Source organism: Ovis canadensis, chromosome 18 (genome assembly GCF_042477335.2).
Source record: "Ovis canadensis isolate MfBH-ARS-UI-01 breed Bighorn chromosome 18, ARS-UI_OviCan_v2, whole genome shotgun sequence".
NCBI lineage: Eukaryota > Metazoa > Chordata > Mammalia > Artiodactyla > Bovidae > Ovis > Ovis canadensis.
Genome location: NC_091262.1, coordinates 35,457,760 through 35,473,296, shown reverse-complemented (window position 1 = coordinate 35,473,296; position 15,537 = coordinate 35,457,760). Strand labels below are relative to the sequence as shown.

The 15,537-nt window shown below is 48.7% G+C and overlaps 1 protein-coding gene across 6 annotated transcripts in view; it reads left to right on the top strand.

The window, feature by feature from the left end:
* The window catches only part of HOMER2 (homer scaffold protein 2), a 128,555-nt gene extending 115,302 nt beyond the window's left edge, over positions 1-13,253 (top strand). For 3 of the 6 annotated variants that reach the window (XM_069560400.1, XM_069560396.1, XM_069560399.1), the window contains exons 5-10: positions 3,039-3,145; positions 7,207-7,363; positions 9,532-9,642; positions 10,814-10,894; positions 12,350-12,558; positions 13,162-13,253. In XM_069560400.1, coding sequence (XP_069416501.1) covers positions 3,039-3,145; positions 7,207-7,363; positions 9,532-9,642; positions 10,814-10,894; positions 12,350-12,538 — 645 coding nt within the window. In that variant the 3' untranslated portion in view covers positions 12,539-12,558; positions 13,162-13,253. Of the gene's footprint in view, positions 1-3,038; positions 3,146-7,206; positions 7,364-9,531; positions 9,643-10,813; positions 10,895-12,349 lie in introns of all 6 variants that reach the window. The other 3 variants (XM_069560398.1, XM_069560395.1, XM_069560397.1) reach the window with 1 other exon arrangement.
* Positions 13,254-15,537: the final 2,284 nt, after the last annotated feature.

Sequence of the window (15,537 nt, the reverse complement as noted above, 5' to 3'; positions counted from 1 at the left end):
TAAAATATGCCATACTATAAAGGAGAGCATAAAAATTACCTATATTCTTACCTAAGACATTTTATTAATGTTTTAAACTATTTCTTACTAATATAGTTTTCCAGTACATTTTTGTATTATTCTTTTTCATCTTTTTTTTAAACTTATGTTTGTTATAATCATTTCCTCGTGTTTTCAAATATCACTTTTCAAAACTGTTTTAATGTGTAAATAGAATTCCAGTGTTTGTTTATATCACAACTTATTCCACTAAACTCCTATAATTTGGGACAGTGAAGTCTAAAGAGCCTCTTGATGAAAGTGAAAGAGAAGAGTGGAAAAGTTGGCTTGAAGCTCAACATTCAGAAAACTAAGATCATGGCATCCGGTCCCATCACTTCATGGCAAATAGATGGGGAAACAGTGGAAACGGTGGCTGACTTTATTCTTCTGGGCTCCAAAATCACTGCAGATGGTGACTGCAGCCATGAAATTAAAAAACGCTTACTCCTTGGAAGGAAAGTTATGACCAACCTAGACAGCATATTAAAAAGCAGAGGTATTACTTAGCCAACAAAGGTCTGTCTAGTCAAGGCTATGGTTTTTCCAGTAGTCATGTAGGAATGGGAGAGTTAGACTACAAAGAAAGCTAAGTGCAGAAGAATTGATGGTTTTGAACTGTGGTGTTGGAGAAGACTCTTGAGAGTCCCTTGGACTGCAAGGAGATCCAACCAGTCCATCCTAAAGGAGATCAGTCCTGGGTGTTCATTGGAAGGACTGATGTTGAAACTGAAACTCCAGTACTTTGGCCACCTGATGCAAAGAGCTGACTCATCTGAAAAGACCCTGATGCTGGGAAAGATTGAGGGCAGGAGGAGAAGGGGATGACAGAGGATGAGATGGTTGGATGACATCACTGACACAATGGACTTGGGTTTGAGTGGACTCCGGGAGCTGGTGATGGACAGGGAGGCCTGGCGTACTGTGGTTCATGGGGTCGCAAAGAGTTGGACACAACCGAGCAACTAAACTGAAGTGATATTATTTCTAATTTTTCATTAATATAAGTAACACTGTGATAAGCCATTCTTGTGTCCTTTTTGTGCATTTGATGGTTTCAGCAAGATAATTTTTTTTAAAACTTTTAATTTTATATTGGAGTATCAGTTCAGTTCAGTTGCTCAGTTGTGTCTGACTCTTTGCGACGCCATAGACTGCAGCACACCAGACTTCCCTGTCCATCACCAACTCCCGGAGCCTATTCAAACTCATGTCCATCACATCAGTAATGCCATCCAACCATCTCATCCTCTGTTGTCCCCTTCTCCTGCCTTCAATCTTTCCCAGCATTAGGGTCTTTTCCAATGAGTTGGTTCTTTGTATCATGTGGCCAAAGTATTGGAGTTTCAGCTTCAGCATCAGAGTATAGTTGACAACAATGTTGTGTTAGTTTCGGGTCTACAACAAAGTGATTCAGTTATACAGATACTGCAGGATAAATTCTTGAAATGGAAGTATTGGACTAAGGGTAGGAGGTTTTGTGAGCTTTTGACGCATACTGCAAACATCCCTGCAGAAATGTACAATTCTGACTTCCACCAGGAGTGAATGAGAGCAATTTTTCCTCCCACACACTCACCCACAGAGCTTTGTTGATTTGACGGAAGAAAAATGTATTTTACTGTTTTTTTTTCATTTTGCATTTCTTTACTAGTAAGATTAAATTTTTTTGTTTATTGAGTCTATGTGTGTCTTCTACTGTAAATGTCAATTGCATATCCTTTCCCTTTTTTATGTTCATTTCCAAGAACTTTATTTTTTAGCATGGCTAGTTTTGAACCTATACAATACTAGGCAAAATTGTGTAACTGAACCCCATGGGCCCATTAGTTCAGTTTTAACAATTAGGAATTTATGACCAATCAGTGTGGTTCAGCTGGTGAAGAATCCACCTGCAATGCGGGAGACATGGGTTTGATCCCTGCATTGGGAAGATCCCCTGGAGAAAGGAAAGGCTACCCACTGCAGTATTCTGGCCTGGAGAATTCCGTGGGCTGTATAGTCTATGGGATCGCAAAGGGCTGGACATGACTGAGCGCCTTTCACTTCACTTCACATTTCATCTACACCCACCCTTTCCCTCCACCTCCCAGACATCATTTCATCCACAAATATTTCAGAGTGTAGCTCTAAGAGCTGAGAACTCTAAGAGTTTCTTTTAAATATAAGTATTGGCATTTTGGTTTTCATATCCACTTTAAATATTTCCCCCACATTATTGTTTACATTCTAATATAGTTTATGGCATTTTTTTTGTGATGCAGAAATTTAGCCAGAAATTCATTCCCTTCATGGTTCCTGATCATGGTTTATGATTCTTGGAGACTAAGTAAGGTCTTTCTAAGACCTTATCCGAGACCAGATGAGATTGACCTCCATGTGGTATGTCTTATTACAGAAAGCATTACAGAATATTCATAATAATGCTAATAGTAATGGAGACAGCAGACACCCATATCTGATTCCTGGTGTTTTGTTTTTTTTAATGATCTTTATGTAGCCTTAGGATAAAAAAGGTTATCTCAGCTTCTTCTTGTCGTTTGGTTGCTAAGTCATGTCTGACTCCTTTGTGACCCCATGGACCAGAGCCTGCCAGGCTTCTCTGTCCATGGGATTTCCCAGGCAAGAATACTGGAGTGGGTTGCTATTCCTTCTCCAAACTCAGCCACTGTTTCTTATTATAACCATCCCCACCCCCACTGCCTTTTTAACCTGTGGCTCTGTCCTGTGTTATTTAAGGAAACCAGGTATCCTGACTTGTAGGTTTATCTGTAAAGTCTTATTTTAAAAGTTTCTGCCTAATGGCCCCAGATGCTGTCTTGTGAATAAACGCACAGACTTTCTGGACTCCGTGTGGACTCTCCAGGGCCAGTCTTCTTATTAGTCTTTGTGTTGTGCGTTCTGGTTGGAGGCATTGGGTCTCCCACACTCACAAACACAGCTCCTGCCGCTGTCAGGACAAGTGATAAGCAGTGAAGGTAACCCCGTCTTCTACTCAGGCATCCAGTGTCAATGGGACAGATGATGAGAAGGCCTCTTGTGCGGGTCCTGCCGACACACACCTCAAGTCTGAGAATGACAAGCTGAAGATCGCTCTGACCCAGAGGTGAGCATGTGCAAATCCAGGTGCTGTTGCCCAGGGCCAGCACTCCCCTGCAGCCCCTCCCACTGGGCAGGGCTTCAGGAACTTGGGGGAGGAGACCGGTCCTGCTCAGAACAGCTGGTCTTGTCTCCTGGCCAGAGGAAGACCAGCTGCCTTCGTGGCTGTTCCCTGTCCACATCAGCATCTGTGTGTGTGTGTGTGTGTGTGTGTGTGTGTGTGTGAAAGAGAGATGTGACCCTATGCTTTTTTTTTTCTTCAGCTGTACTGCATAGCGTGTGGGATCTTAGTTCCCCAAGCAGGGATTGAACCTGGGCCCTCTGCAAAGGAAGTGTGGAGTTCTAACCACTGGACTGCCAGGGGAGTCCCTGTGCTTAAGTTTCACTGTTTTGTTTTTTGAGAAGCCAAATTTATCATTTATTTGTATATGACAGACTGTCTTGAACATCCAAGAGAAACATAAAAACCTTAAGAAACTATCTTTAAAACAATATAAAGTCTCACAAAGACCAGTAGCTTTTCTATATGCAAACATCACATAGACTATATATTTGAAGAAGAGATTTCCTTTATAATGCCTGTATGCTAAGTCTCTTCAGTCGTGTCCAACACTGTGACTTCATGGACTGTAGTGTGCCAGGCTCCTCTGTCTGTAGGATTCTCCTGGCAAGAATACTGAGGTGGGTTGCCATTTCCTCCTCCAGGGGGTCTTCCCTGACCCAGGGATCAAATCCAAGTCTCTTACGTCTCCTGCATTGGCAGAGGCGTTCTTTACCACTAGAGCCACCTGGGAAGCCCTTCCTTTAGAGTATGAATTATTACATATAATACAAACCATAAAATACATAGGAATAAACTTATAAAATGTACAGGATCTTTGTGAAGAAAATTCAAATAATTTTGAGGACCATACATGAATAATTTAACAAATAGAAAAAAGTCTGTTGGAAAGGAGTAGGAAGCCTTAATATTTTAAAAAAGTATCAATTTCCCTTAAATTGATGTATAAAGTTAACACAGTCCCCATAATGATATCAGCAAGATTTTAATTTTTAATGACTACAGTAGCCATGCTTGTGTTTTTGTATCTCGAGAATGTGGCCCCTTTCCCAAAGCCAGGCTGGACCTCATCGTGTGGGCTGGCCCTGTGAGCACCCTCAGGGTCGCTGTCTTTGGGGTCATTCTGTTCACCTGGCAGGGAACTCTGCCAGCTCCCCCCAGCCTCCCTGTGGCTACGTTCTTCAGAGCTGCTCTGTGTAAGAGCTCTGTCATATTAGTCCCTCCGTTTTACACAGATGAGGAAACCGAGGCCCAAGTGGTACAGCCAGTCCTTGCCCAAGGTCACACGGCTGGTAGATTCTCCGCCGTCCCACACTGCATGCCTATACTCAAGGCAGGAGCCTTCAGTAATCCTCCCAGGGGCAGCCAGTCGTGCTCCACAGCTGGAGCCGATGGGTTAGCACCCGCTTCTGCCACCCAGCGGCCTGACCGGTGCTTGGAACTCAGTTCCCATGATCTGACCTGGGAATTCCAGAAGGAACTGAGATCCACAGATCCAGCACCTGCTTTGGACTGTGGGTTTTATCAGGTGCTTCAGAGGACAAAACTCTGGCCATTCTCTCTCAATCATCAGGCAATCATGAGGACTGTTTTTGGTTGTTTAAGTCACAGTGGACTGCCTGGTTGAAAATGTTTCACCCCTGAAAGTAAATGTTTTTTTTAAATTCCAGTTTAATTGACAAGTGAATTACAGGAATGAGTGTGAAGTCATTTCCCTAAATCAGGTCAGATTCTCACTCGTCAATTCTGAAATTAATCACATGATAGTATTTGCTGTGTTTTCAGTCTGTGGTGTTTGAAACCCAAAGTACATATTTTCCAGTCACATTCCTAGGACTTTGAGGTGGATGAAAGATAATGCAGATTATTAAAATACAGTTGTATTTACTTTAAAAATTTTTTTAAAGAAGACTTTAGATACAGAACTTTCCTCAGCCAGGCAGTGTAGATTAGAAGCCAGAAACATTTTTTCTTCTTAGTAGCTGAGTCTGATGCGTTGGGTTTTTTTAAAAATTAATTTTTATTGGCATATTCACTCCCTGGGGTTGAGAAGATCCCCTGGAGGAGGACATGGCAACCCACTCCAGTATTCTTGCCTGGAGAACCCCCATGGACAGAGGAGCCTGGTGGGCTACAGTCCATAGGGTCACAAAGAGTGAGACTCAACTGAGCGACTAAGCGCGTCATTGCTTTCCAATGTTGTGGTGATTTCTACTGTACAGCAAAGTGAATCAGCTCTACCCTTCCTTTTCAGATGACCTCCCCATTTAAGTCACAGCAGCTACACAGAAGGTTCTCATTAGTTACCTATTTTATACATAGCAGTGTGTATGTGTTGATCCCAATCTCCAATCCATGCCGCCCCCGACTTCCTCATGTGGTGTCCATACGTTTGTTCTCTGCTCGTGTGACTTTGTTTCTGCTCTGCAAATAAGTCCGCCTCTACCATCTTTCTAGATTCCATGAATAAGTGATCCTATGAGATACTTGCTTTTCTCTTTCTGACTTATTTCACTCTGTGTGACAGACTCTGGGTCCCCCCACACCCCTGCAAATGGCACTACTTTGCTCCTTTTTACGGCTGAGTAGTATCCATTGTATGTATGTATCACGGCGTGTGTGTCCGTTCCTCCCTCGGTGGACGTTTAGGTCACTTCCATGTCCTGGCTGTTGTAAATAGTGCTGCAGTGAACACTGGGCTCCAGAGCAAGGAAACCAAGGGAAGCGTTGAATGGGCAGAGCAGCTTGAGGGGAACCTAACTGCAGTTTGTTTTTGAAAACTTCCCTCATCACAGAGGATCAGAGATTATCATGTGGTTTGGTGATAACATGGAGGTGACATCCCTCAGACCTGAGGTGACATGGGGTTGGCCAGGACTCCTTCACACGCAGCGGTTTGCACCTCGGTTCTTCCCTCAGGGGATTCCCAGCCCCGTCTCCTCTGTCCTCTAGTCCTCAGCTGTCAAATCTGGATCCAGGCTGTCTGTTTAAACCTGGGGTCATTGGACTCCAGAAAGTGGGGCATCAGGAGCTTGTTGAAAAGATCCACAGCTTTCACAAGAGTCTCAGGGGGCCTGGGCTCCACCTCAGCACTTCAGAACCTTTATCCCTGAGGCTCATTTCAGGAAGGAGCTAGACATGGGCCAAGAGGGACCCCTCCTGTGGCCAGGAGTCAGTAGGGAGCAGGCAGGGGGGTCTCTACCATAGTGTGTGGCTTCATTCATGGTTTTTTTTTTTTAATTGAATTAGAGTTGATTTACAATGTTGTGTTAACTTCTGCCATACAACAAAGTGACTCAAAGTGACAACAAAGTTATACATATATGTATGTAGTTCTTTTTATATTCTTGTCTATTATGGTTTATCCCAGGATGTTGAATGTCGTTCAAGGTTTCCATTCTCTCCAGAGTTCCCTGTGCTGTATAGGAGGACCTTGTTGTCTATCCATTCTGCATGTTGCATCTTACTAACCCCAAGCTCTCAAGCTATCTCTTCCCCAGCCCCCTCCCCTGGTAATCACAAGTCTGCTGTCTACATCTGTGAGTCTGTCTCTGTTTTGGAGATAGGTTCATTTGCGTCATAGTTTAGATTCCATATATAAGTGATGTCATAGATATTTGTCTTTCTTTTTCTGACTTACTTCACTCAGCATGAGAATCTCTAGTAGCATCCATTTTGCTGCCAATGGCATCATTTCGTTCCTTTTTATGGCTCACTTCATTCTTAGTTTCATCTCTTCCTTCTCTAAGAATTCTGTCCTTTCTAAAGTGATACCTTGAGAAAAATCACCCAGCAGGGCAAATTAGTGTCCCTTTAGTGGGGCAAATATGTTCCCACTAAAGAGAGGCGCCAGGCCTGCGGGACCCGTGATCCTTGTGGCCAGGCCACTGTAGGAGAGGATGTGGCCTTGAGGGCTGGGCTGAGGGGGTGGCTGGGTCCCCCCACCCCGGAGCAGTAGAACGGATGGCGCCCACCACCCCGGTCACTACCTGGCCCCTGCCCCACAGTGCTGCCAATGTGAAGAAGTGGGAGATCGAGCTGCAGACCCTGAGAGAGAGCAATGCCCGGCTGACCTCAGCGCTGCAGGAGTCGGCAGCCAGCGTGGAGCAGTGGAAGCGCCAGTTCTCCCTGTGCCGAGACGAGAACGACCGGCTCCGGAACAAGGTGGGCTCAGCTGAGACCCTAACCCACGGGGAGTGGGGCGCCAGCATGGGACAGGGCAGCCAGGACCTTCCTTCCACTCCTTCCCCACCCTCCCTCCACTTCCTGCCTGCCTTAGTAAAGGGAATGTAGCCGTACACAGAAGTGACTTAATCCTTCTATTGAACTAAGTCTCATAGATGTGTTGCCAAGGGGAAGAGGAATCAATGGGAGACAGCAGCTTTGTCTCTCAAAGAGCATCCTTCCGTGTGCACTGCGGGTAGGCCTTTCGTGGGCAGCCTCCTTTTGGTATTTTCTGTTGGTTCAGTGACCTTCCAGAGGGTGAGGGAAGAAAACAGACTGGGGAAGGGTGAGGCATGATTGCTCAGAAACCCTGCTTCTGTGCAGACCACTATTTCCGAAAACGTGAGTTAGGAAGTGAGGACAGGGAGTGTGAGGTGGGGAGGGGGTGCCCACTGTCCTCATGTGCCCTTCACCCTCCTACCTCGACATCCGAGCATCTCGACCTTTTTTCAGGATTCGCCCGTGGCCTTCTCTGTAATCAGTCCCTCACACTCTGGTGTTGGGCTGAATGGATGTGGAGGTTTGGGGGCCCCTAGTTGAGGTCCCGGGGTTGCCATGCTGTTTTGCTGGTCAGCACTTTCACCCCACAGTTGCTGACCGTGGTCTGCTTTGCAGATTTCAGGGTCCACATCACATTGAGATGGGGACTGGCTCCCCTCACCCCCATTTGTAACCCCCCACCCTGTTCTGAGTGGATCCCCTGGAGACCGCTCACCTTCCATGTCTCACTTTGTGCAGATGGCACGTGAAACTGCCTCGTGTCCTTTTTTCACAAACTGCTGATGGTGAGGGGTGCAGGCCAAGTGCTGACTCTGCGCCTTCCCTCCTGGCTGGGCTCATCTGCCTGCCAGAGGGATCGATTGCCCTCTTTTTCCAAGCCAAGAGCTGAGTTTTCTCACTTCACATCTGAGTGTAAGAACCAAAGGGCTGTGCTGTTGGGGGGGGGGGGTGAGTGGGGGTGGGGGCAGGGGGGGGTTGTGGAGGAAGCACCTGCTGTGTAACTTGCTCGCTGGGTGGGAAGCCCTGGGAACTTGACTTCCAGGGTGGAATGTGGATATCGGGGGACCTCTGACAGCCCCCAAGGCTGGGGGTGCAGATCCTGAGGGTTGCTGCAGTCATCTCTGAGAACTGTCCTCAAGGTGACTACCCAGTGCCCTTCACCCTGAGGACTGGCACTGTCCACTAGTGGGGACCCCATTGACCTGGCGCTTGTGTTACTTGGTTCCACTCCTGCCATCCACTCTGTACCCACACTCTGGCCCCTGGAAATTGCCCAACATCAGACAGCAGTGCCAAGGTTGTCAGGCCTATACATCCCTTCCGGGGGGTCAAGCTGGGGAAGGAGAAAAAGATGCACTGTGAGGATGTGCCGGGTCAACCAGCACCTGTCATCTCTCCAGGAAGAGGCCCACAGGCCAGACGCCGTCTGCATGCATCAGTGGGGAAAGGTCATCTTGATTTAAAAGTTTTGGAAATGTCATTGAGTCCCACAGAACTGCTCGATTCTCTGCCCTGCTGGCCTCAGCTCTGGAGATGCAACAGAATCATTCAGGGCATGATTAAAGTAATGTGAACGTCATTCTGGGGAGAAGCAGACAGATTCATGGGACATGTAGCCCCTATTTGTGACAGATCCTTAAAAGCAAACCTAGAACTACTGTCCTGCGGCTGCAAGAGAAAACCAGAATCCTGGAGCATCCTGAAGCCAGGTTGTGTGACTTCCATGGCTTCTCTAGCATTAAGTGAGGTGCCTTGTGCCAGTATGAGCAAACAGCCTGGGGCAGCCCCATAGCATTCATTTGTAGCCACAAGGAAACATTTGTAAGTGGGTTAATTTAGGGTTTATTTTAAAAGAGCTGTGGCAATCTCTTGTTTAATGATTAAAGTAAAACCCATGGACTGCAGCCAGCCAGGCTTCTCTGTCCATGGAATTCTCCAGGGAAGAATACTAGAGTTGGTAGCCATTCCCTTCTCCGGGGGATCTTCCCAACCCAGGAATCAAACCTGGGTCTCCTGCACTGCAGGCAGATTCTTTACTGTCTGAGCCACCAGAGAAGCCCAAAGTAAACTGGCACCCCTGCTTTAACATGTGATATTTATTATTAAAGATTGACGAGCTGGAAGAGCAGTGCAGCGAGATCAACAGAGAGAAGGAGAAGAATACCCAGTTGAAGAGAAGGATTGAGGAGCTAGAATCAGAGCTCCGAGAAAAGGAGACGGTGAGTGGCAGAGCTCTGAGCCGTGCTGCTCACATCCCCTCGGCCTTGGCGGGTGATCTCCACCCAGGGACACGGCAGGTGGCCGTGGGACGTGTGATCGGCCCTGGCAGCTGCCCAGACAGCAGCACAGAGACAGAGCCAGGAGCCACACCAAGGCACAAAGAGCCCAGAGCAAAGGCCTGACCATCACCCCGTGCAGCCTCCTTGTGTTTATTATACATAGACAGTCTCTCAGATCCAGGAGGAGTTGGGCATTTTCAAACGCTCTTGGAAACTTTCGTAGATGGTCCCTCATCAGAAGTTGAGTTCTGCTGTCAAATTAATGCAGCAAGAACCCCCAGTCACACAGTCATTTATCTCCTGGGGGGACAGGACAGCCAAGTACAGTGGCTCACCTCTGCACAAACGAGTCCCATTCCGAGAGCATGTTCACAAGTCCAGTTTGTTCCTAAGTCCAACAAAGTTAGCCTAGGTACCCAACTAACACAATCAGCTACGTAGTACTGTGCTGTAATAGGTTTATCATACTTTTCACACAAATAATACATAAAAAGCAAACCCAAAAAATAAAACATTTTTAATCTTGTGGTTTAGTACCTTGAAAAGTACAGTAGTATCAGCTACCTCAGCACTGCTTTGACACTTGCTTCTGGACCTCCTGGACTTGAAATAAAGATACTATACTGCTGTCCTCTATACAGTCCTGTGTAGTAAGGGACACAAAAGCTCAGCCACGTGTGGAGGATGCTTGCACGTGCCAGTGTACACCAGGCACATGAACTGATTTACGCAAGTGGACGTGCGAATGCACGTTCTCATCTGTGTAAGTCTGCAGCTCGAAGGTCCGTATGGAGGGGACTCACTGTCCACAGAGGCTGGAGACTGTGGGCAAGTTACCAGTCCTCTCTCAGCCTCAGTTTCCCTACAAAAAGAGAAATCATGCTTCTCTTTTCATGGTGGTATGCAGGCTTCATGCTTTAATTCACGGGACATAATCAGCCTTTAGAATTACCTGATGTGTGTTAGGTATAATATCATCACCATTATTTACACGGACAACACAGGTTCCAAAAGCTGCTTCCATGACTGTACACACAAAGTTGGGGATTTTCAAGAATACATTTTATCTCACTTGCTCTCATATTCTTCTTCAAACTTCTGTCCCCTGTAGGAGTTGATAGACCTCCGAAAACAAAGTGAAATCATACCTCAGCTCATGTCAGAGTGTGAATACGTCTCTGAGAAGTTAGAGGTAAGAGCGGGGAGCACATGCACTTTGACTCAGGTGCGAAGGCATCCGTCATGTTACCCATTTCTCCGAGGCCTCTCCCATTCTCGCCTCACTTGGTGAAGAAGAGTGACTTTGGATCCCTAAACAGCCAGTGTAACTACTTGCTGGTTGCCTGCTCTGCCTCCAGGGGAAGACTCAGCTGTGTCTGCCTTTTTGTTTTTCCACTTATACAAAGGTGTCATGTGTGTAACTGTAGTGCAGGAGGCTGTTTCCTGCCAGCAGAAGTCCCTGCAGACCCACAGAAGGGCCAGGAAGGAGCAGGGGACAGAGGGAGGGGCTAGGGAGAGCCTCAGACCAGGGACTGTTCCACTGCCTCAGCCAGAGACCTTGGATATGACCTTGGGCAGGCACGCCTCTTCCTGGCCTCAGATTTCTCATCCACAGAGGGAGTGTTTTCAGGTCCTCCCTCACCTCCGAGGGTCTCCTCACTTCTAGAGCACTTTGTTCAGGCACACAGCCTCAGTGTTAGTAACTGGTTCCTGTAACACATTTTTAGAAGGCCTCATTTTATCCCCACAAGATGGAAGCTCTTGTTTGCTATGAAGAATGATCACGTAAGGACTCACAGCAGTCCGGCCACTGGGAGCTTGACTGTCTCCATGGCAACACCACAGGACAGACGGTGCGCAGACCCACCGTCCCTGCGTCTGGCACGGCCAATGCTCCCTCACGGACAGCCAGCAGCTGGCCTGGGGCCAAGGAGGCCTTGCCTTCTCAGGGGAGACAAGTCACTCTCCCATGCATGCTGTTTCTCCCCCAGAATGGAACCCAGAGGGGCCCCTGCTGAAAACCCTGGGCCTGGGGCTGAAAACCCCATAGGCTGGGATGTCAGATTTCCTCTGCCAGGCACTTTATGAAAGCATCGCTTGGCACCAGGCTGCTTTGGGCAGAACTCGGAGTTCTGCATTCTCTGTGGGCATCGTTTTAAGATGAGATCTCTGCTGGCAAACAGCAGGAAGGAGGGGCACACACCTGATTTCCGGGGGTGGGGGAGCACTTGACACCTCCAGAGGCAGGCCTACCGCGGGGACCAAGTGACTGACTATCACAGGTCTCAGTGGGCTCCTGCTTTGTTCCCAGACCCTTCTTTCTGTCTCTCTTATGAATTTGCTTTTGGCTACGCGGGGTCTTCATTGCTGTGCTGGGCTCTTTCCGGTTGTCGTGAGCAGGGGCACACTTGGTTGCGGTGCACGGGCTTCTCACTGCGGTGGCTTCTCTTGCTGCCGCGCATGGGGGCTTCACTAGTTGCGGCTCCCCAGCTCTAGAGCAAAGGCTCCGTAGTTGTGGTGCCTGGGCTCAGTTGCTCCGAGGCCTGTGGAACCTTCCCAGACCTGGGATCGAACCCGCGTCCCCTGCATTGGCAGGCGGACTGCCCTCCACTGTATCAGCAGTCCGCCCTCTCTCCTTCCGCTGCAGGCGGCGGAGAGAGACAATCAGAACCTGGAGGACAAAGTGCGGTCCCTGAAGACGGACATCGAGGAGAGCAAGTACCGACAGCGCCACCTGAAGGTGGAGCTGAAGAGCTTCTTGGAGGTGCTGGACGGCAAGATTGACGACCTCCACGACTTCCGCCGGGGCCTCTCCAAGCTGGGTGCCGACAACTAGGTCCCGCGTGAGTCCCCAGGGTGTGTGTAACCCGCAGTAGTGCTAGGACGTCCTCTCGTTCGCGTGGCTTCTGTCAATGCAGGCGCGGTCTGTCGTGTTTCCAAACCAGGGGTGCCGTCCACCCTCTCCTCTCCAGAATAGAAATCCCCCCTCGCTTCTCCTCTGGCCTCGCGAGGTCGTGGATGACTGGACGATTCTGACTCAGGAATCCAGAACTAGGCCTACCTTAAACGTTTACGCAGTCAGGGCAAGGATGTTTATATCTTCCTTAAGGGCTGTTGCAACCATATGAACTGGAAAAAAAATAGTATTTTCTAATCCAAACAGGAATAGCCTTTCCACCTCCTTTTTTTTTTTTTCTTTTTTTGAGTAGAGTTCAGAGTATTCGAATGTCCACCAAGCTCCAGAGCATAGGGTGTGGCCATAGTAACTTCTCTCTCAGCATATATAGAGATGCTTTCAAACAATGACTTAGTAGATACTTGTCCTAAGAGGAGACAAGTGTCTCCTGGGGGTGTTTCCTGGCTGGGGAATCACCTACATCCACTCAGCCCACTTCTGCCGGCTCTCCAGTTTATAAGGTTGCGACAACGTTCCTTTTCTTGGTTTTAATTTCCGAACAGGTTACTGCGCTGTGGGGACAGCACACAGTGAGGGTGCCTAGCACAAAGTAGGTGCTTAATAAATATTTGTTCAATTAAACGTATACAAAGAATTTAGTGTTTTAATCAATGCCTGCCCCCCTCCTGTCAAAGCCCCTGTTAGAAAGTCCCGCGTCCTGGTGCACTGGGTCATTGCAGACTCATGGATTGGCTCAGGTGGCCCTGGGCCAGGGAAGGTGGCGGTGGAAGCAGCAGGAAATTGTCTGAGCCTCCCCCAACCCCAGTCCCAGGGTAGGGGTGGGGGAAACCTCTGACCCAGCAATCACTCTTCCTCTCCAAGCGTGAGGTCTGGGGATTCCAGGACTGCTGACTGTCCCTGGTAGAGGGGCTGCCCAGGGCTTGGGATTTAGGGTAGGATCCTCTGTTGGGTTTAGATAATTGAAAAAGAAACCACACAGGATCACACAGGCCCACAAGGGAGAGTGGGCTCGAAGTGACCAAGCCTTGGCCTTAGAGGAGTTCTGCCGAGGTCTGCTTCCTGCGTCCCTTGGTTCCTGGGAAGGAAGGGACCAGAGCCGTAAGCCACTGCTCTCTCATTGAGTTTCTTAGTGGAGCAAGTAAGTGGGCATCTCATTTGCCCTGTGCATGATGCAATTGTCTGAATTTCCCTGGCTGTAGGCATTTCTAAATGCCTTTGACAGAGGGGGAGGCTTTGGTGCCCCTGTATTTGCTTTGAGAACCGCTGTGAGAACTCCCTCTAAAAAGGTCTTCTCACATGTTAGAATTTATCCCTACTGAATGTAGATAAGCAATAAAATAGTCTGAGGAGGTGGGCAGGGGACACACGGATGTGATTGTCCACATCCTACTGTTCTCCTTCCTGTCGCTGAGACATCTCCCAGAGCGAGGAGGTCTGGTTTGGGATGAGGAAAGACGGGAGGCTGGTGGTCTGGAGCGCTGGGGCATGCCAGGGAGACCTACAAGCAGAATGGGCGGCTTTGGTGAGGTCCACTGGGCTGGAGGCAGCCCTCCTGATGGGCAGTGGGGCTGCTGGCCCTGCCCCCTCCCTGGCACTCCGGACAGCCCTCGGGGCAGTGGTGACCTGGAGAACTAGACTGGCCCTGGGTCAGCCCTGTGGCCCAGCATCGGGCTAAAGGGTGCTCTTCTCAGGTCAGGCGAGTCCACCTGTCAGAAGGTGGGCCTGTCTGTGAGGCGGTTTATTCATCCAGAAGGAGCTGTCCTGACTGTCCTGAATATACCCAGGGGGCATATTCTTTAGAGGACAGAATTGTCAGAGCCACCAGCACGTTCTGGAGCAGCAGGGCCGTGAGCATGGTGGGCTGCTTCTATCCCTGTGTGGTTGAGACCCCTGACCCCTGTTTGCCGACAGCTGAACAGTTGGGTGAGCGCTGGCAGGTCTAGGTGAGGAGTTGCAAGCCCCCATGGGGCAGGCCCCGCTGGCTCTACACCATGCAGCCCAGGAGGGGTGCCCCTCACGGGGAAGCTGACCTGGGCTCAGCAGGGACAGAAACCGTGGACTCTCAGCTCCTTCTGCTTTTCTCTAAAAATCTTAACAGTTCTTCATTTACTTTCTTTAAAAGAAAAAAACAGGCCCAGGACAACCTCGGCAGTCTGTCGAGAGTCTGGCCCTATCCGACAGCCTCTGGATGTCGTGATAATGACCCACTGAATTTGTCTCGGTTCCCCCGTGATCTTGTTTATTAGGAAGTCCAGCTCCTCGGTTGTCTCGATCTTAAGCCAAACGCAGGCAGGGCATAAACGCCGCCCCCACCCCCACAGGCACCTCGGCCGAATTGTGCTGCTGGAGGGTTTAGAGCCAGGGCTGCATCTTTGTTCCGAGTGGTGTCTCCTGATTTGACATTTCCAAGACTGGCTTCCTAAATCCTGATGCGCTTTCTTTTTTTCTTTCTGCATCTGTAAAATCTGGGACTAAAACAAGCAAAGTAAAATTTGGAAGCCTTCAGCCATATGATCCTTAAAATAATTTTCATTTCAAGTAAAGACCCACTGGATGTGTGGTCCAGTGGAGAGTGGGGAGAGGAGGTGAAGTCTTCCTAGTGCCCAGGGAACAGAAAACCACCTGAGTGAGAGGCCAGGACAGTGTGATCAGGCCTGAAAAGAGAGTGAGTGTCTACCCGAGACTTGGAACTTGGGTGCTCCCTCTGTTCTACACTCCCTTGCAGGCTGTTACTCTGGATCATGGTTGGGTGAGAGAACAGGGCACAGATCTTTCCCCGATTTGCAGAGGAAGCAGACAAGCCACTCCCCCCAGGGTCAACCAGCTAGTGAGTGAGCAACAGCTTGGGTGGCATCCGGGTCTCCTGGAGACCCTGGTCCTGTGTCTTCCTACACGTGTCCACAACAAGTGACAACTTA